At 57.7% G+C, this 21,175-nt stretch overlaps 1 protein-coding gene across 15 annotated transcripts in view; it reads right to left on the reverse strand.

Moving 5' to 3' along the window:
- The window catches only part of RAP1GAP2 (RAP1 GTPase activating protein 2), an 82,715-nt gene that overhangs the window by 36,799 nt on the left and 24,741 nt on the right, over nt 1-21,175 (reverse strand). Inside the window, exon 1 of one of the 15 annotated variants that reach the window (XM_083805886.1) lies at nt 19,127-21,154. The exons of 10 other annotated variants lie outside the window; for them this stretch is intronic. In XM_083805886.1, coding sequence (XP_083662012.1) covers nt 19,127-19,458 — 332 coding nt within the window. In that variant the 5' untranslated portion in view covers nt 19,459-21,154. Of the gene's footprint in view, nt 1-2,005; nt 2,175-19,126; nt 21,159-21,175 lie in introns of those variants that run through there. 4 more of the 15 variants (XM_083805875.1, XM_083805877.1, XM_083805876.1 and 1 more) reach the window with 4 other exon arrangements.

Consider the following 21,175-nt stretch of genomic DNA (forward strand, 5'->3'; position numbering starts at 1 on the left):
TGAGGTGAATGCAGGAATCACCAATGAGTTCCAGCAGAGACAGCCTTCAGAGGAGCAGTTCAGGACCTGGGTCCCTCCAGACCCCCGCTCGGGGACATGCCTGCTACAGGACACTCAGGGGCTGGCATTGCCTCTTCCTGCAGATAGCACAGCAAACAGCCCTCAGTCCCTCACCTCTGTGGAGGCGATGGGTTTGCTCCTCTTGCAAACGGCCCCGCTCCAGCCGGCAGAGCCCTCCTGCCTGCCGGGGCCAGACGGCCGGGCCGTGCTGGGGTGGGCACTGCTTGCCTCGCAGGGCGCCCGTGCCCTGAGCACCCGGTGCATGGCACAGCCTGCTGGAGGGCTCGGACCTCTCCTGCACAGGCATGGAAAAGCAGGAGAAGGGGCTCCAGAGCGTGGCAGCCCTGCAGCCCTGCTCCATGGCCAGGGCCTTCCACTGGTGACAGGCCAGTGCTGGGGAGGGCATGGGGACCCCGAGCGCACCAGCCCCTCCAAGACAGACAGCGAAGGCCTTTGGCCAACTGAGCCCAAACCCAAGAGGTGACCGTGGGAATGGGAAGCCAGCACCCGAAGGGGGCGGTTGGGCTGCTCACAGGGTTCAAATCCCACGATCCTGGCCCAAACTGACTCCGACACCCCTGACACAGCCAGCGCAGATGCCCACAGGACTCAGCTGAGCTCAGCAGAGCCCCTGTAAGCACGCTTTTCAAACCGCCCCACTACAGCACGCGGCTTCACCGCCGCCTCGCAGGGCAGCGAGGGGCCCCCACCAGGGGCAGGGACGGAGGGACGGGAGGGGGAGGACGGGGACTACACCTGCTCCACGGCTCAGTTCTGGCGAGCACCCTCCTGGGCTGTTCATTCACCACCAAAACCAGCGGGTTGTTTATTTCCATCCATTCAGCTTTGATGGTCTACCTAAGGCCCCAGCAATGGAGAAGAAAACGTCCTTGAACAGCAGCAACCACACAAGCTACGCAGAAAGCCCACCCGCAAAAGCATCATTGAAATCCTGCTCTCAACGCACCTGTTGTCCGAGGCAAAGCAACTACGGCAGCAGCACCAGAAAATGGGCCCCTGTGACCCAAAACTTATGGGTGAGACGGGGAACAACCAGGGCTTCTTGTTACGGGCTGTGTAGTTTACAACAAAGACTCCAAATAATCAATTCTTCGTTCATATGATTTTGTTACAAAATCACAACTTGAAAAAAATAAACAAAGAGAAGGAAGCCATCAACCTGCAGCAGTGCCCATGTTGTCTCCATCCCAAATCAGAAGTATGTATGCCTCTGAGATTTGGATGCATATTTCTTACTATTTTTAACAACAAAGTTGCCAGAGCAGCACAGTCCTGGAGGAGAGAGAAGTCCCTGACTGAGAACGCACAGAATAAATCAGAGCACGGTAAACCTTTGAAGCAAAGAGCCACTCACACTAATAAGTGCGGGGAGAAAGCAGGAGCCATGCAGAGCAGATGCCAGCTAACACAATATTGCAAACAGGCTATTTCCTCCAAACACAAAGTTGAACATAAAGTACAATCCGCGGCTTAGTCAATGAAAGATGAAACCATTTGTCAGCTGTTCCTCAGCAAAGAGACAAAGCTGTTAAGCTGAGTTAAAGCAGTTCTGCGAACACCACGATCCCCGAAAGAAAACAGTCTTCCTCGGTCTGGCGCAGCCACAGGAACGGGCGGTCAGGGTCCACCGGCGAGGCGGCGGCAGCACAAGCCGTGCGCCCGTCGGTGCGCCCGGCAGCGGCTCGAGAAGCGCCGCGGGCAGGCTGCGGTCACCCTGCGCCCGCCGTCCGGCTTCGGGGGAACCCTGCGGGCGCACCCCCCGGCTCTGTCCCAGGAACGGCGACGAGCAGGGCGCAGCCGACGCCCGCCCCGGCTCGCCCGGAGCCCTCTCCCCGGCGCCGGCACCTCGCCGGCGAGCGGCGAGGGCAGAGCGCGCCCCTCAGCCCGTCCGCGGGGAGCGGGAGGCACCGCGCTCGGGCTCTACCTTTTCTCCTTGTTCTGCCTCCTGGACTTGTGCAGCAGCCCGATGAGCACCACGGCCGCCCGGATCCCGGCCCGCCTGGAGTGCATCCTGCCGGCCGCCCGGGACATCGCCGCCCGCCGCCCGGCTCCCGGCCCCGCCGCGGCACCTGCGGGACGGCGGCGCGCCCGCGCCCGTGCCCGCGCCTCCCCGCGCCCGTGCCCGCGCCTCCCCGTGCCCGTGCCCGCGCCTCCCCGTGCCCGCGCCTCCCCCCGCGCTCCCCGCCCGCCGCGCCGCCCCCAGCGTCGGGCACGGCTGCGGGCGGCGGGTGCCGGCGGCCGCTGCCCGCTTTTCTCCTTTTTCCCCCTTTTTCCCCTTTTCCCCTTTTCCCCCCGGCCCGCCCGAGGCCACAGGCGCGGGACGAGCGCCCGAGGCAGCGGGGCGGGGACGCGCGGGGGGCGCCCCGGAGATGCCCCGAGGGACGGCGCCCGCTCGGCAGAACGGGCTCGGGGACCGCCGCCAGCGGGGCTCCGGCAGCGGGGCTCGGGGACACGCGGCGAGCGGGAGCCCTTTTCCTGGGGCCGAGCTCTAATGTCACAACTAGGCTGGATTATGCTGCTGCTGAGGTTTTGCTGAAAACAGCCCGTGTGGGCACCCGTACCGCGGGTTCCTCAGCATTTAGGGGGACGGAGTTACGTCACAGCCCCTTCAAAATCTGAATTGTGCGAAGGATTTTTTTCCTGCCTTACAAACTTTTCCTTCTGCCTTTTGCAGACATTATGTAGCCTTTCCCATATGGGACAGCTCCAGGCTGGTCCAAGCCAGGCTCCAGCCGTGCTCGTGCCAGGGATGAAGGTCCCTCTGCTGCAGAGCTGCTCAGAGCCAGGGCTGGGAGCAGTGCGACAGAGCACGAGCCCTCCAGCCTGTCTCTTATGTGGGGGAGCCGGCACACCACTTCTTCCAGGCAACACACATATATTTTTTTATTAAGTAAACTGTCGATGATCTACTTCACAAGCCCAGCACCTTTCCCTGGAAGTCTCTGTCACCATGGTGATGAAGCAGCCGGGTCTCTCTGCCCTCCTCCCCTTCACCTCCCGCCTCACCTTCCTCCTCGCTAGTGGGATTTTCATGGGAATTAGATGCAGGACCAGCTACAGCACTCTGAACGTGTTCCTTCTTAGAGGGATGAAAATGCAGTCCATGCTTTAGGCATATAGGGTACGAGAACACAGACACAAAACTCTAGTCCTCCACAGGACTGAAATATCAGCATCTGCCCAAAACCCACCGGTGCTCTGCATCTCTGCAGCCAGCCTCAGAGAAGTCATAATAATCCTATTGCACGTGTGGCCAAGCCCATGAAATCGTTCCTCTGGGTCTGTTCCTCAGCCTGGCCTTAAAGCAGGGAGAGCACAAATCTCCTGGTACCAGGGAGACCCGGACCCCCGGAGAGGAGTTCAGCAAATTGTCCCCAGCACAGGTCAGCACTTCTGCAGGGACCCTGCCACGGGCAGGCACGGCGTCCGATGGCCACCTCGACCAGGACACGGAGCACGAGCTGCCTGCAAACCTTCTCGGATGGGCAGTCAATTATTAACAGCACGTGGGGCTCTCCTGGAAGAGCCCCTGACAAATGTGTTTGCTCAGGAGCAAACAGCTCGCAAAGGCCATGGAGCACATCTGCCACTCTCGCTGCCTCCTCCTGCCTGCCACCTCCCTACCGCCGTGCTCCAGGTGATCAATACCACCTTAGCTCTGGCCTTTTCTATCTAAATATTTCTGCACAATCTCTAATCAGATGTGTTCTTTAAATTCAACAAAAATCCCCAACATCTTCATAGCCATTTCTTTATGCATTCCACTCTAAGGCAGATAAAAAGTACGTGGAACAATATTTCTGTCAGTATGCCACATCAATTCAACCCCAGAACAACCTGACTGCAGTACAGTCATGGCCACCCCATCTGTATTCACCTACACAGCACACAGCTCTGCAAAGCACTGAGATCTAAACTTATAGCAAAGATTAATACTTGAATATTTTAACAGATCTTGGGTGGGTCCCTGGGAAGGCTGGGGCAGCAGAACGGCCTCTCCTGCAGCAGCTGGAGATGCAGTGATTTCAACAGGTGTAGAGTTGTCCACTTTCCCAAAACGAAAAACCAACCGGTTCTCAAAGCACCCTGGAACGTGCGCCTCCTTGGGACAGCATCAGATGATGCCAAACCACGTGCAGTGGGTGAGAGGATGTGCATGGATAGGAGGAAAAAGGTACATTAAACCAGGATGCCGCCTTCATTCTCACTGAAAGAGCACTTAACTCGCACTGTGAAGCCTTTTAATAAAGTTTTTGTTGGACCAACAAATCCCTTTGTTCTTGCAGAAAATATCTGTCTGCTTCCTTTCAAGCAGAATCATCAGTCTGACAAATTTCTGAGACATAGTAAAAAAAAAAAAAAAAAAGAAAGAAAAGAAAATAGAACCCATTTCCCGTGCCAAATTATATCAATTCTGCCGCACCTCATTAGCTTTCATTTAATGGAGGGGGAGGGGTTTTAATTTTAAACCTTTTACCTCTCGCATTAAACAAGCAGCTTCAAATTTCATTGAGTCTCTCTCTGTCTCTGGAGACATCTTCCACTGTCTCTCTTCCCCATTTCCAGACAAGTTAAGTATTAATCTTCTCTTGTTTTATGCTGAAGTGGCTTTGTATTGATTTTTAAAGATGTTCAATTCTCTCATATTTGGAAATAGAGAATCACTTTAAGTAGACACACTTAGCCATATTTTCTTCTCCACCCAAATACTGCAAATGAGTCTTTGTTGTAATCAATTTCTTCTGGACTTTGTTTGCATCTGATCTGTAATTTATAGGAAAAGGGCAGGATAATTAATGGCAAGGGGCTAGACGGGGCTGCCTGGGGCAAAGGCTGGGGCAGGGAGGCAGCAGCTCACATCAAGCAGCTCACACCACAGCTTTGGCCGTGCCGGGGACTTGCGCTCCCTTGCGCAGCAGCAGCTGGGGTGGAGACCCTGGAGCCCCCCCTGCTGCCCTGCTACCCCAGGCAAAACAAGCTGCCAGTTAAAAGGTTAAAAAAGGTTAAACATTTTATTTCTAACTGGCTCTACCCTAAGAGCAGCAAAGGACCGGATCAGGAAGCAGCAGGTGCCACAAAGCCCCTTCCCCTGTGCCGGCAGCACAGAGCACAGCTCCGGCCGGGGCAGCCCCCACACCAGGAGGCGAAGGCACCCCCCAGCCAGCAGATTTATTTCCCAGAACAGCTTCTTTTACAAGGCTGAGTGAGCAAATGCCACAGTAAGCATCTTTAGGATGTGTCCTTGTGACCACAGCCAGGGGCAAAACATTAGCAAGAAAAAAGCGGCAGCACAGGCTCCCGACAGGAGCCAGGCAGCAAGGGAGCTGGACGCAGCCCCTGGGCTCCAATTCACCTCCAGCTCCATTCCCCAAGAGGGCTTCCAGTCATCCCTCCGGGCAGCGCACAGCACTTCACCTGCACAGCGCCTGGGATGCGCGTCCTTGGTAGCGATGGCCAGGGAAGCGAGACTGATGCACTCAGTGCTGCTCAGCCACGTGGATGATGCAGGTAAATGGGGACCGGGGAACGTCTCCCAAGAACAGCGCTTGTCCCTGTGGTGGCTGCGAAGCCGCCCTGTATGTCTTACATTCTGCTGTCTGATAAAAGGCTTCAGGACAGATTAGGGCAGGATAGCAGGGAAGCCTTCCTTCCCCAGTGCCTGCTGTTCTCACCCATCACCCCTGGCAGGTTGTCCTTGCAAAGAAATGGCACATCATGCACCCAGAGAACAGTTTCTGCTTGGCAAATGGGGGAGTAGCGGCAGGACCGGCATGGTGAGCCATGAGCACGGTGAGCTGCATGGCACGGGAGCCCCGGGGCACCCTGACCTGGGAGCAGAGCCAAGTCTCCTGCTGCCTCCAAAGCCGGAGCGTAGGCTCCTGCAGCGTACGGATGTGCTGTGTGTCCTCAGTTCATCCTTTACTCTTTTTAAGAGACGATCCCGTCAAACTGCCCTGATGGTGCTTCAGCCAGAGCTGCAGCAAGGGGCAAGTGCTCTGCCTGCATCCCGGTGAGATGCAGAAGCATTGCCTGCAGCTGGGGGCTCTATGGGGCCGGAGTGACTCCGGACACCTCTGTTTTATGTGCTGATGCAAAGACAGCATCACCCCCCTGAGGGTTTGGGACACCCAGTCAGGGCCAGCACCCAGAGAATACCCTCCGGCTGGTGTCTACACTACAACGAACAGACATCTTATAAAACGGGACGCTGCAGCTTGAGAGGCTTAGACTGGAAATTAGGAAAAGCGAGGAGGTTGCTTCAGCCCTGGAGCAGTCCTCAGGGAGGCTGCCAGCTCCCACCCACGGAGCTCCCCGGCCTTGGGTGGATGGAGCGGTGGCCGAGCTGACCTGGTGCTGGAGCTTGGAGCAGGGAGCTCGGGGATGCCTCCCAGCCCCAGCCGGCCGTTCTGGGCTCCCCCGAGCCTTTGTCCTTCCTGTAAGCATTCAATGTTACCTCGACAGCGACTAAATAACCTTTGAGTTAAGCAGCTGCCACTGTTTTATGAAGAAATAAATCTCTCTCTAAAATTGCCCTGACGTTTTTGCTTCAGAGAAAACAGTTTTGCAGCTAACTACAAAACTGAATCCCAAGGGGCTGGAGAGAACTCATTTCAGGTTGGAACAATTATACGCCATGATTAATAAATCACCTGGGTGGCCAGATCATTTATGCAACGCTTGGCATTTTATTCTGGACGCTTTGCTAAGAAAGAAGGATCTGAAAATACCAGACTGTGACAAGACCAAGCCTTCATTCCCAATATTACAGAACCTCCCCCTGAATAAGTTATATGATTAATATTATTGAAAAGCTGTACATTTACGGAATAGCTTTGGCTTTTGTGTTAATTCTTCAGTGAGATTGAATTGCCCAGGCTGCCCAGAGCCGCCTATCGACCTCCCGCAGCTGCTGATGAGCGCATTTGCAGCGGGGAACGCCGGCCAGGGCCCCGGCACCCGCGGCCTGAGCAGCCCAGCCCCGGTGACTCAGGGCTTCTGCAGGCAGGCCCGTGGCCAGGCGCTGCCCCGCCAGGCGACGCAGGATGCGGCCCGTGAGCCCTCTGCACCTCCCCAGCGAGGGATTTACGGCCGCCTCGCTCGCGAGGGGCAGCGCCATAAATACACGAGATGTGCCAAGCAGTGGTGGTGCCGCAGGAGGGCCGGGGGTCCCGGGCCCGAGCCTCCCCAGCACCCGCTGAGCCCCCAGCTGGGTGCTCGCCCCTGCCCATCGCGGGGAGCTGAGCGGGGGGTTGGAGAGCCAGGGAGGGGAGCGGTGGAGCAGCGGATGCCTGAGATCCTCACTGCCACACAGCTGCTACCCCTCAGCAAACAAGACGGCTTCATTTTACATCACGGTGTCAGAGCCTTCTCTTCCTCAAACGCGAAGCACAGCCTCTGCAAGCAAAGCCCCCTCAGCATCCCGGCCAGACCCTGCAAACACCCCCCTGCCCAGAGCCCCCCGGCCAGCCCTGCCCCGGGGCACGGCCACACAGCCGGGGCGCAGGACAGGGACCATGCACTGCCCCTGCCCTGCCCGCACCTCCAGCGCCACGGAGCAGAGGGACAAAAGGAGAGCACCAGCAGCGCAGACCGAAGGACAGGAATAGTAATCAATCTTCTGCAAAAGGGGCAGTCACATTCCTATTTTCCTGGCGTAAGAAGAAAAGATTTTGGAGCTTGCAAACTAGGGGGAAGGCGATTATAGCATTTCAAAATGTGCTGCAGAAAGAGGATAAGACTGCATCCAGGTTTAAGAGAAGTATCATGAGAAACAGAGCTTTAGATTATGTTACATCCAGCCCTAAGTAATCTGATTAGAGATTTATTTTATGGCTTCAGTTAGAAAGACATACGGAAAATACCAAGAAAACAGGAGGCAGATATATGTATTTTTCCCTTCAGATGAAGCATCCCTATGCATCCGGAGCTGACAAATCCCCAGAGCAACCATTCAGGCACTGACATATGCATCGAGAGCAGTAAAAGGTGACTTTGGGAAAGCTTAATTACTTTTCAAATTACAGCTGGATACAGAAAACCCACCAATTAGACAAGAAAACTTCCAACCTGTTTTTGTTCTGGGTATAGTCCCTGCCATTCTGATGCTCAATACCCTCTTCAAAAACCAGACGCGCATTGTTACACGAGGATCAAGGTCATCGAAGATCAAGACTTTTGCTGCAGCAGTCTTAGGCTGGCTGGAGCGTTTCACGTAGATGCCACGGCTGTAAAAGCACAGCCCCAGGATCTGCGAAGCAGCCCACGGGACTGGGGCAGCCGGACGGCATTGCACGGGGCACCGCGCGGCTCTTTCCGCGATTTTCCACCACTGGGGAAAAGATCTGCCCCAGTCCCTGGAGCAGGCGCAGGTGAGGCGCGGCCCAGATGAAGGCAAGGAGCTCCCCTTTGGCTCGTGCCAGCTGATGGAGCCCAAGGCCATGGTGCAGCCTGCACGCGAGTGTGACCAGCACCCACCCAGCACCCACCCAGCCCCGCCGCTCACAGCAGCCTGCACCAGAGACCGAGGCAACGCCATCCGGGAGTCACTGCTGAGCTCCGGGCCTGCGGGCGGCTCGGGCCGAGGCCTGCACCACCACCACACACCAGCCAGGCCGGTGTGCACCAGGCGCATCAAAACGCTGCCAAGTCTGCACAGCCCCTCGGCCCCCGGGAGGAGGCCGCTGCGCCCAACACCCAGCTGAGCCCTCTCCGAATGGAAAGATTTAATAAAAGCAGAAAACACAATTCAGTTGTTTTCTTGACACAAGGTCACCTGGTCAAAAGCAAGCAAAGAAAGCTGTGAGGGAGGGACCGCAGCCTCCGCGCCCTCCACTGCCTGCTGGTGAAAGGCAGCCCAGGCAGCGGGTGAAGACAAGGCGGCCTCGGCGTTTCAGCACGTGCGGTGCAAGCTAGCGTTTGCCCAGCTCAGAGCAGGGCACAGCCCGTGGCACCGGCAGCAGCCTGGGCCCGAGGGGCTGAGATGCCACCCGGCCCCCCTGTTCCACGGCTCCTGCACCGGGGCACCGCAGTGACGGGGAAACCAAACGCATCCGGCTGGCTGCAGCGGGAGCCGCGGGCAGCCCAGCACCCCCCCGTTACACGCGCACACGCGTTGACCTTTTGCCTGACTTCAGCTGAGCGGGACCCACGGTGTTTCATCTCCACAGCGCAATTATCAGCCTTCCCAGGAAATAAACAGGGAAAGCAATCAAAGCTGCAATGAAAGAACAAAAATTCATTACAAATGAACGACCTCTCATCTCGCAGGGAAGCCAAAGCCCGGTCAGATATCGGTACCCATTAAAAATAGAACAGGACTCGCATGAGCGCAGCGGCGGTGTTTGAAGATCAACAGAACTTCAGATAAGCTGTGCGTAAGTGCTAGGAAGCAGACAGGAGGCTAGATGGGCAGATAGCGACACTGGTGCACGCGGGCACCCGTTTGGTGGTTGCAGAGGCTTGGAGAGAAGAGACCTCAGTGGGAAAAGCAATCGCAAAAGACCTAAAACCAACGCGGGGATTAGAAGGACCCAGAGCTGGCATCGCTTTGCCCACACACCTCTGCACGCAAGCCACAGTTTCTCTAGATGTGGTGTACTTCTTTCACTGCACCTCATGAGACCCCTCTCCGTATTTGCAGGGCAAACAGGTGAGATGAGTGGTCGGTAGCACTGAAAGCACCTTCCTAACACCTCAGATCAGGCATCAGTTAAATAAATATAACAACAACAATAATAATAAAGAGCCATAGCAATGGCCAGCCCCCAGAGGTCTGCAACACCTGCATTTCCCTGCCCTGACCATCCGTGCAGGCTGGCTGGGCCCCAGCAGTGTCTGCCTGTCCCACGGCTGTGCAGCAGCCGGCCCGCGGAGGTGAGCTGAGCACCACGGAGGTGAGCTGAGCACCGGTGAGGTGGGCGCTGCTCCCGGCCGGGCACAGTGTGTTCCCATGCTGGCAGACACCCGAACTCACGCACAGACCCTTTGTGCCCTGCGGAGCAGAGTCAAGAAGCAATTTCAGCTTCAGCAAAGGACAAGAAATGGCACTTGATTAACCACAGGGGTGCAAATTGGTCCTTTCTGGGAACCCAGACGTTCAGCCCTCCTGGAAGTGCTGCTTTGTCTTTGTTTCTGCTCCACACAGAGAGCCAGGCAAGTCACTCGTTGGTGCTTTACTCAAGGCAATTAGCTGTTTTCTGCTGCTTGCAAAGAGATCCCAGCTCTTGCAAATCATGTAGCCATTTCCATGTGACCAGAGCAGGCACAGAGGAGCGGCAGCTGACAGCAGTGTCAGCAGCATCTCTGCCCTGTCCCATCCCTGCTCACGCCTGTACAGCCCCCAGCGCATCACGAGGAAGCGGATAATCGCTGCAGTGCGCAGAAGATTAGCAGCACCGTGCCACTGCTGCTACACTGCGCTATTAATCTGACTTTAAAATGCACCTGAAATGGGCTGTCATCTGCTGGAGCACTCAAACTGAGATAATCAGAACTGCTGGAACATGGGCCTGTATGCCAGGATGGGGTCCGACTGCCAGCACCAGGCAGGCTGGAAGGGGGATCAGCAGTTACGAAACCCAGCTGGATGCTTTCCCACAGGGGCGATCCCATGAGCCCTGTATGGTGGCTGCATATCACAAAGGCATGCAAAATACAAACTAAGATATATCTGTGTTAGCACAGCGATAAAAAATGAATTTGTCTTATCACCTTGGAATAAACTTTGAGCACAAAGGACGGGAAGTGGATTTCACAGCGTGTGGCTATCCGTGCCCAAGTAACACAACCCGTACCAGAGCCAGCAGGAGGTCGACTCGGTGGCTATTTGCCCAAGCACCGAGGTCGGTTCTGCGCCCGCTGCTCCAGTGCCAGCCACGACGTGCCACCTCCTGCTGTGCCACCCGCCGGCACCACGCCGCCAGGACACGTGCCAGGCCACGAGCAAATGCACCTCACTCGGTGCCGTGCTCTGGTCGCCCCGCTCGGACGCAGCCGCTGGCCACAGCTGCCAGTGGGGCCAGGGAGGCACCCGAGAAGCAAAAGCCGAGCGAGAAGGGCGATGGCTGCCAGCCCCCCCGGGCAGCCACGGCCCGTGCAATTAGTCCTGCGCAGGACGGAGCGTCACCCCAGGCACACGTTTCGCCTTTCTGGGGACTCATTAGTCACACGCAGCTGTTGTCTCTGCCCCAGGAGCCTCAGTGGCCTGTGGCGTGACAGGTTTGTGCAGCCCAGGAAGATTACCCAAATTACAATCACGACTTGCAAAGACAACCTTGCAGACTGAGCGAGGCCAAGCCAACGAGGGCAGAACTCTTCACCCATAGCTGCTGCAGCGACACTCTCCAGATCCGAACACCTCAGGGCTGGATGGGAGCATTCAGTTCTCCGGTCTGCCTTCAGTATAAAACCGTCCCTCAGAGTCCAGGGGCTGACAGCGGCGTCCGCTTTTATGTGAGAAGATCTATAGATAACTTTATATATCTGCAGATACCTGTATATTTTTATATATCTGCAGGTTCTCGTGACACTACTTTTGTAACCATTCCCTCTTCAGCAGCCTCCAGAAAGCCATGGCTTTGCTAAGAAGCTTTCAGAAGGCACCTTCCCACCACACATCCCAGGACCCGTGTTCTGGTGCCGAGGCCGCCTTCCAGCCTCTGCGAGCAGAGCCGAGCGCTGGCGCTGACTCCTCGGCACGTTGCAGTGCCAACCAGCACATCATAAATCAAAGCCACTCAGTGGACAGGGAAACGGCAGCACAGGGTGACAAAGCGAATTGCCGAGGGCCAGGCAGAGGATCAGCAGCAGAGAGGAGAAGGACCAGGTGCACAACGCGGGCTGGAGCCGAGACCCCGGGGCAGCGCCAGCCCCTGCCCGCTGCAGCGCCCGTGTGAGCGTGCCGCGTTAGCTCGGTGAAACGCAGCACAGCACTGTCATCCCCACAACAGCAGCGCAATTAAATGGAAATCATATTCTTGATAATTTGGGGTATTTTTTGCTATGAATGAAGGCTTTCTGAATAAACAAGTTTCAAGATTTCAGCGTTAAATTAAATTAGATCAGATTAGCAGAGGAAATAAGTCTTTACAGTACGAGCAGTTCCTTTGAATTTCACTACCAAATCAGTGAACTAAATGGCATCATTTATCATTAACATCATTAATAAAGCCAGATTCAGGATGCACAGCAAACAAACACCAGCAACGTGCCCAGTGCTTCCAGAGCCACCAGCACCCCTAGCCCTCGCGTCGGCCCTAGCCCCCTGGGCAGGACACGCACCCACCCTGGAGTCATTTTTCAGTCCCATCTCCGCAGCCCACGGGGGACCCTGGGAGACACGCGGGTGCTTGGTGATGGGGGGATTGCACCATGGGGAACGCAGCCAGCCCGAGCAGCGCTCCCCACTCCTCTGCGCCCCCCAAGGATCCCAGTAACTCAGTTACTGTCTCCATCTGACAATTTGTTTGATGTGAGCAAGTGAAAAGACGTAATTTGTGGAGGTAAAACACAGGTATTATCTCAATGACACATCCCCACAACAGGGAGTGCGCTCCAGTCAATCATGTTCAGAAACTGGTTTCTGTTGCTCTATGGCTTTTTCCTTGTCTCTTGCCCTGAATCAAAAAAAAAAAAAAAAAGAATATGATGTAGGTAGTAGCTAGAAAACTGCCATTTTCCTTGTTAAATGCCCTCACACTGCTCGACCTCATCAAACGGGAACAAGAGCCCTGGAGGAGGCATGCCTGGAGCACCGGGGGCAGCCCCAGGCACAGCCATACGTGGCAGGAGCTGCCCTTTCCCAAAGGAAGGAGCACGACTGCTGTACACCATTTCCCAGCCCGAGCACTGCCAGGGAGAGGAAAACGGACACAGACCCCCGGTTTGATCCTGGACTTGTTATCACCGCACCCCATTTCTCTTGCCTGGCAGTATACCTCCCTCTTGCTTAACACGCAGGTGAGGAGCAAACCATTCAGCTGGTACAGCTGCACTCGATTTTTGGAGCGCTGCTGAAGATCCGATGAACATTCTTCCCACTCCCGAGCTCCCAGTCAAGCCGAGACTGCTGGTCATTATTAACACGTCACCAAGAAGTACAACCCACGTCATCTCAGTGAAAAGAACATCGAGCTCAGCTTTCCAAATTGGAGAGGATTAACACCAAGTTGCTTCTATGAGGAAGGAGCTGTCGTAGTCCTTGGTGTGTGACACTGGTAACATTTGAGAGGAATAAGAGAGGACTGTGTTTGAAAGGAGTGACCTTTGAGTCTTCACAGAGGTTTCATAATACAACCCTAACCTATTCAAGTACCTGCCAAGCCTCTACATCTCTTCTAGGTAGGAGCCTGAGATGCCCCAGCCTTTTACAAGAGGCTTTAAAGATGTGAGGATCTCAAATATCATATGGGCTCAGCTGGCTGTTGCCTGTTTGCTAACTGAGGATAACACTGCACATTATGAGCCCCGCTGGAAATAACGCTCCGGAGATGGAGAGGGACATTTCCCGGCGTGGTGGCCACGGGGCCAGGCCCCGCGGGCTGCCAGAGGCTGGGATCCCACTCAGCAGAGGGAAGAGCAACGACCAGTGGGAGCAGTGCAGCAACTAACAAAATAATCGTCAGGAATAAGCCACACCTGCGTTCCCACACCCAGCGCTGCCCTAATCCTGCTCAGGACGCTGGGCACAGGAGGGCACCAGGCTTCCCGAAGTGCACCCACCCCAGCAGCCAAGCAGGCATGGGGGCACGGCCGCGGGGGCATGGCCGCGGGGACGTGGGGACACCGGTGGCGGTGCGAGGAAGCGGCGCCCCTGAGCCACGGGTGCAGAGCAGCAGGGCGAGGGTCCCCGCAGCACGCTGGGCAGGATGCTCAGCTCCTGCAGAACACCCTGTCCTTGTGCAAACCAGGACGCCTGGGAGCACACATCCGTAGCCAGATGGTGCCTTTATCGCTCCAGCCATTAAACATCCCTCCCCCCGTTACAACAATATTTGCTTTTAAAAGGCTGATACTCTTTCAATCCTTCTGATTGTCTGCAAACAGCTCCTATTTTGACAAGTTATAAATATAGCAGGAGGAAGGAGATATATAAACCAGCATGGTTTATTACTTCTGAAGCAGAGCTAAAAATAGACCCACGTGGGGTTGCTAAGTCCTCTGGGCAGATGTAATTGTGGATAATCTAGCTTTAAATATGTGAAGGTTGTTTTGATAGCAACAACAACATTTTAACATATGGGACTCGGCAGCACGCAGCAGCAGAGCACGCCACTGCGCCACGTCCGATGTCTCCTGCAAGCCGCATTCAAATCGCAGAATCCCAGCTGACTGCCTCCGCGTTATAGCTTGGGTTTTTGCATTAATAAACCCAAAAATAAACCCAAATATCTATGGCAAGCCACCAACAGGAAAACATCTAACCAAACACCAAGCCACGTCTCAGGAGCATCAGTGGAGCTGCGCTGGTTTCCCCACAGAAGACCTGCCCCTAACATTTTATACAAATTCAGCTTACCAGATTGAACAGCTGAAAAACCCCAAGTCCTTACAGCTGACAGCACCTCTCTCTTCCTGGGAAAGACTCCTCCGTCCCGAGCACGCTCTGAAACATGCTCAGAGGATTGCTGCGCGGGCGCAGGGCTGGGTGTCTCCGGGGGAGGCCGGCAGCGATAACCACCCTTCCCCGAAGGGGCGCACAGAGCCGTGTGCGCACCGCAGATAGGGAGCGGCGCTGGGGCCGGCTGGATTTGGTAAATCCGCTGCCAGCTCTGGGACCAGCCTGGCTGGCTTCTGCCCCGCTGCCGCCCTGCCTGGGACGGCCCTGGGGCGAGCACCCCCTGACTCGGCTGCACCCGCTCGCTGCCCGCCCACCCCCCTGGCTCGCCACCTCCCAGCCTCGGCGGTGCCACCCGCACAAGGCGCGTTGTGCAACACGACGCACAGCCCGCGGCTCTGCGATGCTGCTCGAGGCAGGGGACCCCGAGCCAGGCAACCAGCCCACGGAGAGATGACGAGCAGCGACCGACCCCTCCAGCCCGTCCTGCCCTGCAGCACCCACACACCAGCTGCTGGTCTCTGGCTGGCACGGGTTGGGACCACTCCAGCTACCAAGCAATGGTGGCAGCCCTGGGGCCAAGGGTGCAGCTCCCCACCTGCAAACACTTTGCTCTTGCACACGAAGTTGGTGCCCCCAGCCCGGGGGCAGCCCCCGCAGCCTTGCCCCATCCTCACTGCAGGGGCGAGGAGAACAAGGGGAGCACCGACCTCCGCCGAGCTGTGCCTCACCAACGCCCCTCAGACCCGTCTCGACTTTTCTTAAATTATAGGGTACCTCAGCAAGAGAGCAGCTCTTGTGCCCATTAGGAGTCATTTCTGTCCATAAAGAAAATAGGATATCATTAAGGCTCCCATCTCCCAGGTTGTTTTTCCCTTTAGAAAATGGATGTGATTTTTGACGGCGGCTCTGCTCTCAAACACGGTGTCAGCCAACGTGCCCATGCCCTCCCCGTGCTCCGTGGCACCGCGTGCTGGGCTCCGGCCGGGGGGGACACGCTGCCACGTTGAGCTGCCCCTGTCTGTCCCAGAGCCAGAGGTGAGGGCAGACGCTGCCTGCTCCAGCACAGGCCCTGCTCTGCCTTATCTTTAGGCACAAAAGAGAGAGAGCAAAGAAACAAACACACACACAATCCAAATCTATTTCTGGCTAAGGACATCCCGAGCACTGCTGGTGCTCGGACTCAGTGCAGCCCACCTGGGGCACCTGCTCGCCATCCCACCCGGCGCCGTGTGTGGAGTGGGCTTGGCAGCAGCGCCCAGCACGGCCCCAGCACGGCCGCGGGGAGCTGCAGCTCCCTGCTGGGGGACGGGGCCGTCCCTATCTCAGCCCCGCAGCCAGCGCTGCCGCGAGGGCAAAGCCCAGATTTCAGAGAAGCGACGGGCGGCTGGGACGGGCCATTTCCAACTACTGGCCCGCACAGCACGGGACCTGCGCCCACCCAGGCACGGCGCTGCCCTTTCCCTTTCCACAGCTCAGGGCACCCAAACTGGCAAGGAAAATGCAGCCGACACTAATTTCTTTGCATGAAAAGCAAATAAAGCAGCAGAAGTGAGAGTTGACTGATGATTCATTCGAGCCACCAGACGCTCTGTCCTACTTTCACCCCATTTTCACTGCTTTCTGCATTCCTCCCTTTAGATTACCAGCTCCCATCTCTGCTTCCTGGTGCTACACGAGCACTCCTCACCCTCGGAGGCAGGGCAGTGTGCACGCAGATACAGCCTGGCAGCACAGGGGCAGCGCTGGCCAGAAGGACGGGCAGGACCCCCAGCAGGAGCCGGAGCAAAGTCCCCACCTGGCTTCTCTTCTCCTAGAGGCCAAGGTGCTCATCCCCACCCGCCCTCTGCTAACATCCCCGAGCAGCCAGGACAGCGAGTGCTGGTGCACACAGCAGCGCAGGACGCGCAGCTGCCGGCTCCCGATGGGCAGAGATCCCCTGCGTGAGGAGGGACCCGGGTGGCCAAGCAGCAGCACCACCCACTGCCCGAGCTCGCTTTGCTTTTATCTGCTCGCAGTCAGAATAAACAGCAGAGAAAAGCCAAATGTTCATGTGTCTGCCGCTGGCCACACACGAGAGGAGGCACCGGGCACGGGCAGAGAGCCACGGCCTGGCCAAGCCTCACGGGCCGGCTCCTGTGGCTGGGCTCAGCCAACACCGCAGCAACCGCTGCATCTGGCTCTGCGTGCACCACGCACTGGGCAAGTACAGAAGGACATGCAAACATTTTCACACATGCCTATCTCCTCCCAGAATAAGAGGATTGAATCGTATTGCTTGGTTTTAGATACAAGCCCAAACCTGTTCAGAGTGGAGCTTTTTATTTTTTTTCTCTTCAAAATTTTGGTGGGTTTTTTGAAAGCACTCTGATTCAGCAAAGGACCCTGACCCTAACGCAGCCTCCCAGGAGCAAAGGCAGAGCAGCTTCTCCAGGGAAGTGTTAAACCAGGCACTGACAGCCAGGATGCTCGGAGCACGTTGCACCCGCTCCCCCACAGACAGCTATGGGCTGGAGACTCCGGGCCAGCACTTCACGTGCTGCGTCCTGAGGAAACGTGCAGGAGGGGAAGAGGGGAAGCACAAAGCTTGACAGAAAGCATCCGCCCCAGAAACCAGCTCCATCCTTTTTCCACAATCCTCATTAGAAAAAGATTCACTCAGATGCCGCGATCCCGAACACTTGGTTCCCAGCGACCAGACCCCATCCCCGAAGGTCCCAGATCTCACTTGTCAGCCGCTGTTAGCCCCGCAGCGGCCAGACCTGCTCGCAGCGGAGGACAGCAACACACAAGGGCTCCGACCCTGGGACTTGGGCCGCAGGCAGGGGCTGGCTCTGCCACCGACCCCAAGCAGCCACAGCCCAGGGGTGGGCGAGGGGACGGGCAGGTGTCTCGCCCACCCCGCAAGGGCAGGATGCGGCCCCTCCGCCGAGTTCCTCAGATTCAGCAGCAGCAATGGAAAGCAGCGATGCTGCATTCCCCCAAGGTTTACGCTGACATTTTTAAGGGATTGCTCCATTTCAGAGTGAAATCTGCTTCCTCACCCCTCGCTGCCATATGAGAGTGCACGAAACGCTGCAAGAACCAAACCAAACAATTGCAAGGGAAAACACAGATGAGTTATGGCTCTGCCGCAGACGGTTTAAGTTTCCAGTGAGACTTTACACAAAACCAGGGGCAAGATTACAGTGAGGTGACCAAAAGAGACGGCCCAGGAGAAGAGCTCGGAAGAGCTGGCCGTGCTGAGACGAGCCACGCGCACGCCAGCAGCACTTACAATAACGGCAGCGGGGCCGGCGGCAGCGGGGCCGAGACGAGCGCCCCGGCGGGACGAGGCGGTGCCCCCCGACCCGACCCGCCCCCGCCTGGCCGCGTGCCCCGTGCCCCGCCCCCCCCGCGCCCAGCGGGGAAGTTTGAGCCCCCCCCGCCCCAGCACGGACGGGAAGCCCGGGCACTGCCGCTGCCCCCGGGCCAGCAGCGGGGGGGCAGAGCCGGGGAGCGCCTGCACCGGGCGGCGGGGGGGGCCCGGCGGAGCCCAGCCCGGCGGAGCGGGGCCCGGCGCCACCTGGCGGCCGCTGCGGGCAGCGCCGCGGGACGGCCGCGGCTGAGCGCCCCCGGCCGGGCCCGGCCTCCCCCCGCCGCCCCTCTCGGAGCGCCCAGCGGCGCCGCCCGGCTCGGGGCCCGTCCGCCAGCCGCAGGCAGGGCCGGGGAGAGGCCGAAGGGCGAGCCCCGCGAGATTCCCGTGGAAATCCCAGCGATCTGGCGCTGAGGAGGGCGGATTTTGAAAACCACCGATCCAGCTGCGGCCGCCCCGCGGCGCACGGGCACCTGCCCCGGGTGGCCCGGGCTGCGCCGCCCCCGCACCGCCCAGCACCCCTCTCCTCAGCCGGCCACAGCAGAGCCAGAAGCCGCAGCAGACGCTGGGCAGCACGCCCGTGTGCGGAGCCCCCCGGGAGCAGGGCGCCCGGCCCGCGGCGTGCCACGAGCCAACGGGTGCTGCGCACACACGGCGGGGCGGGGACGCGTCCCCTTCTGCCTCGAGGCAGAGAAGAAGAAGATGTAAAAGGCCGACGGGCAAGTTGCAGAGGAGAGGAGGGCGGCAAAGCCGAGCCCTCGCGTGGCTCCTCGCCAGCCCCGGCGGCTGCTGCTGGCCCCGGCTGCCTGCCCGGCTCGGGGCAGGGTCCCCCCGCGGGGCCGTCGCCTCCTGCCGGGAGCCCGGCGGCTGGCTGCTGTATGCGAGACCTCGGTCCCGCCAGCAGGGACCGCACCGTGTGGGGAGGGGGACGGGGAGGAGCGGCAAAACGCAGAACAGAAATCGCCGGCGCCCTTTAAAGTCTGCCGCAAGCCCCGAGGCGCTGCCAGCCCCAGCGCCCCCAGCAATACCGGCCTCCCCCAGCTGGGCCCCGGCCCCGGCTTCCAAAGGCGTGGGACCTCCGGCAGAGCCCAGAGCAGCAGCACGGAGCTCATCCAGCGCCTTCCGCAAGCGCTCACCCCGGGCGCTGCAGAAACGCTTCGCGCACGCAGTTCGCACGCCAGCCCCACGTGATGGGTTTTTCTCTTTCATTTCCGCACCGCAGCTTTAATAATTTCCCCAGCAGCCAGGCTGCTGAGGGGATCACCTCTGGAAGCTTCACTCGGCAGATTCCGCAGCCCATAAGAGAAGCAGTTACAAAACAAAATGAAAAACAAAGCCTGCCTCTGTCTGCTGGAGACAGCTGCTTTTCAGGCACTGCTGGTAGTGTTTTTTTGCAGCGGAGTTGAGGCCCAGCTGTAATGCATGTACTACTACAGCCAGGGTGTAATTGCAAAGCATACATTTGCATGCAATTACCCGTCTTAAAGGTGGTAGTAAAATCAAAGGAATTTACTTGGACACAACCTGCTCTCCAGACCTTGTCCTCACAGGACCTAAGCACATACCTACAAGATTATTGCAATCATCAGTGCAGCTCCTGCCAAGAAACTAAATCACTGCCACATCTCCCCATTAACACAGCTCTGGCCCATCAAATATTAAAGAGCCTCAAGCTTGGACACAGCTCATTTTACGAAGGTCAGGGCAATCTCATCTCTTTGCACCTTCATATTCTGCCACCATTCCCATTATCAGATGAGCATCACATGCTCTTCCATGTGAGGTTTAGCTGTGCACGTGCTAACTCGCAGTGGTTGGTGTACAAGGCTCCTCTGTTCCACACAGACGTGATTGCATTGTGATTTTTGCTTTATAAGGATAAAGCAAGAAGTGATTCTTTGCCTGAAGGTGTAACTTAATTTATAGATTTTTTTTTTTTAAAATACTTGCTGGTTTCTCTTTACATCCTACTGATGATACCAAAGAAAAACTAATCAGAACCCAGAGGGCTGAGGAGAAACCAGCAGACGAAGGGTCTCTGAGTGAAGGACAGCCCCTGAGCAGCTCGTTGCTGCAGCCTTGGGAAGAACTGATGCTTATCCTCATCCTCATCCCACCGCAGCTCCCCACCCTGTGCTGGCCCCAGGATGTCCTGGTCCAGGGCAGCACCCAGACAAGGAGCTCGGGAGCCCTGGGGCTGGGGGGCATCTGCAGGAACCTGCCTGGCCCCTGGGAACCCTGCATTTAACCTGCACCTCAGGTGAGAGTGCAAATCAGCTGAGTAAGATCACCAGGCCCAGGGCTGCTTTTGGATATGCAAAGTTCCTTTGATATGGTTATTTTTTTGCCTGGGGTTACACTCAGGCTTCAGAAGTGGATTTATCTACAGTCTGGCTCTGCTCTCCCCTTCCTGGGAAGCATGACCTGCGCCGTGGAGCCTGAGCGTGTCCTACAAGCTCTGCTGGCAGCCGTACCCTGAGGGGCACCGACGGCAGCGCAGGTCTGGGAGCTGCTGCCTGCCCTCTGCAGGTACCGCAGGTGGCACGAGAAGAAACGGCAGCAGCGAGCCAACACACGGAGGGCTTCTTCTGGGCTCGACGCCCTTTTTGAGCTTTCACATGGAGTAGGTAAAGAGTAAAGAAAAAAAAATACAGAAAAAAAAGAGTGTGGTGGAATTGGCCTGTGCCAGAATCCCACGCCTGCACATGTCAAATCCTGCTCCCAGTCTCCATTTCGCAGCTCCTTGGTGCTGGTGCCGCTGCTGGCAGCCCCAGGCCCCGTCTCAGGCTCCCAGCAGCGCTCCCCTCCCCACGCTCCCCAGGGACAGGCGCCCCAACCCACACCCCAACACCTCCACAGCCCGCTCCTGCCCACCGCCAGGGCCGCCTCGCTCCCGCGCAGACTTCGCGGCACTTCGCAGACTTCCCGAGAGCAGCCCCTGGCCATGCACGGTGGGAATCTGAGCATCTGAGCTCCCTCCAGAGCAGCCCCCTGCTCGCCACAGAGCCACAAACCCCGCACTCCCCTTCCTCACCACGCCGAGCAGCCTTCGCAGAGCCGGGGCCCCGCTGCCAGGTGCGCTTTGCAGCGGGACCGCGGCACGAGGCGGGGGCACGGCGCGAGCTGAGCTGCCGGCCAGGAGGGCACAGCCATGCGGGCACGGGGCACGGCGAGACCCGGACTCA

This window comes from Anser anser (assembly GCF_964211835.1).
Source record: "Anser anser genome assembly, chromosome: 20".
Lineage (NCBI taxonomy): Eukaryota > Metazoa > Chordata > Aves > Anseriformes > Anatidae > Anser > Anser anser.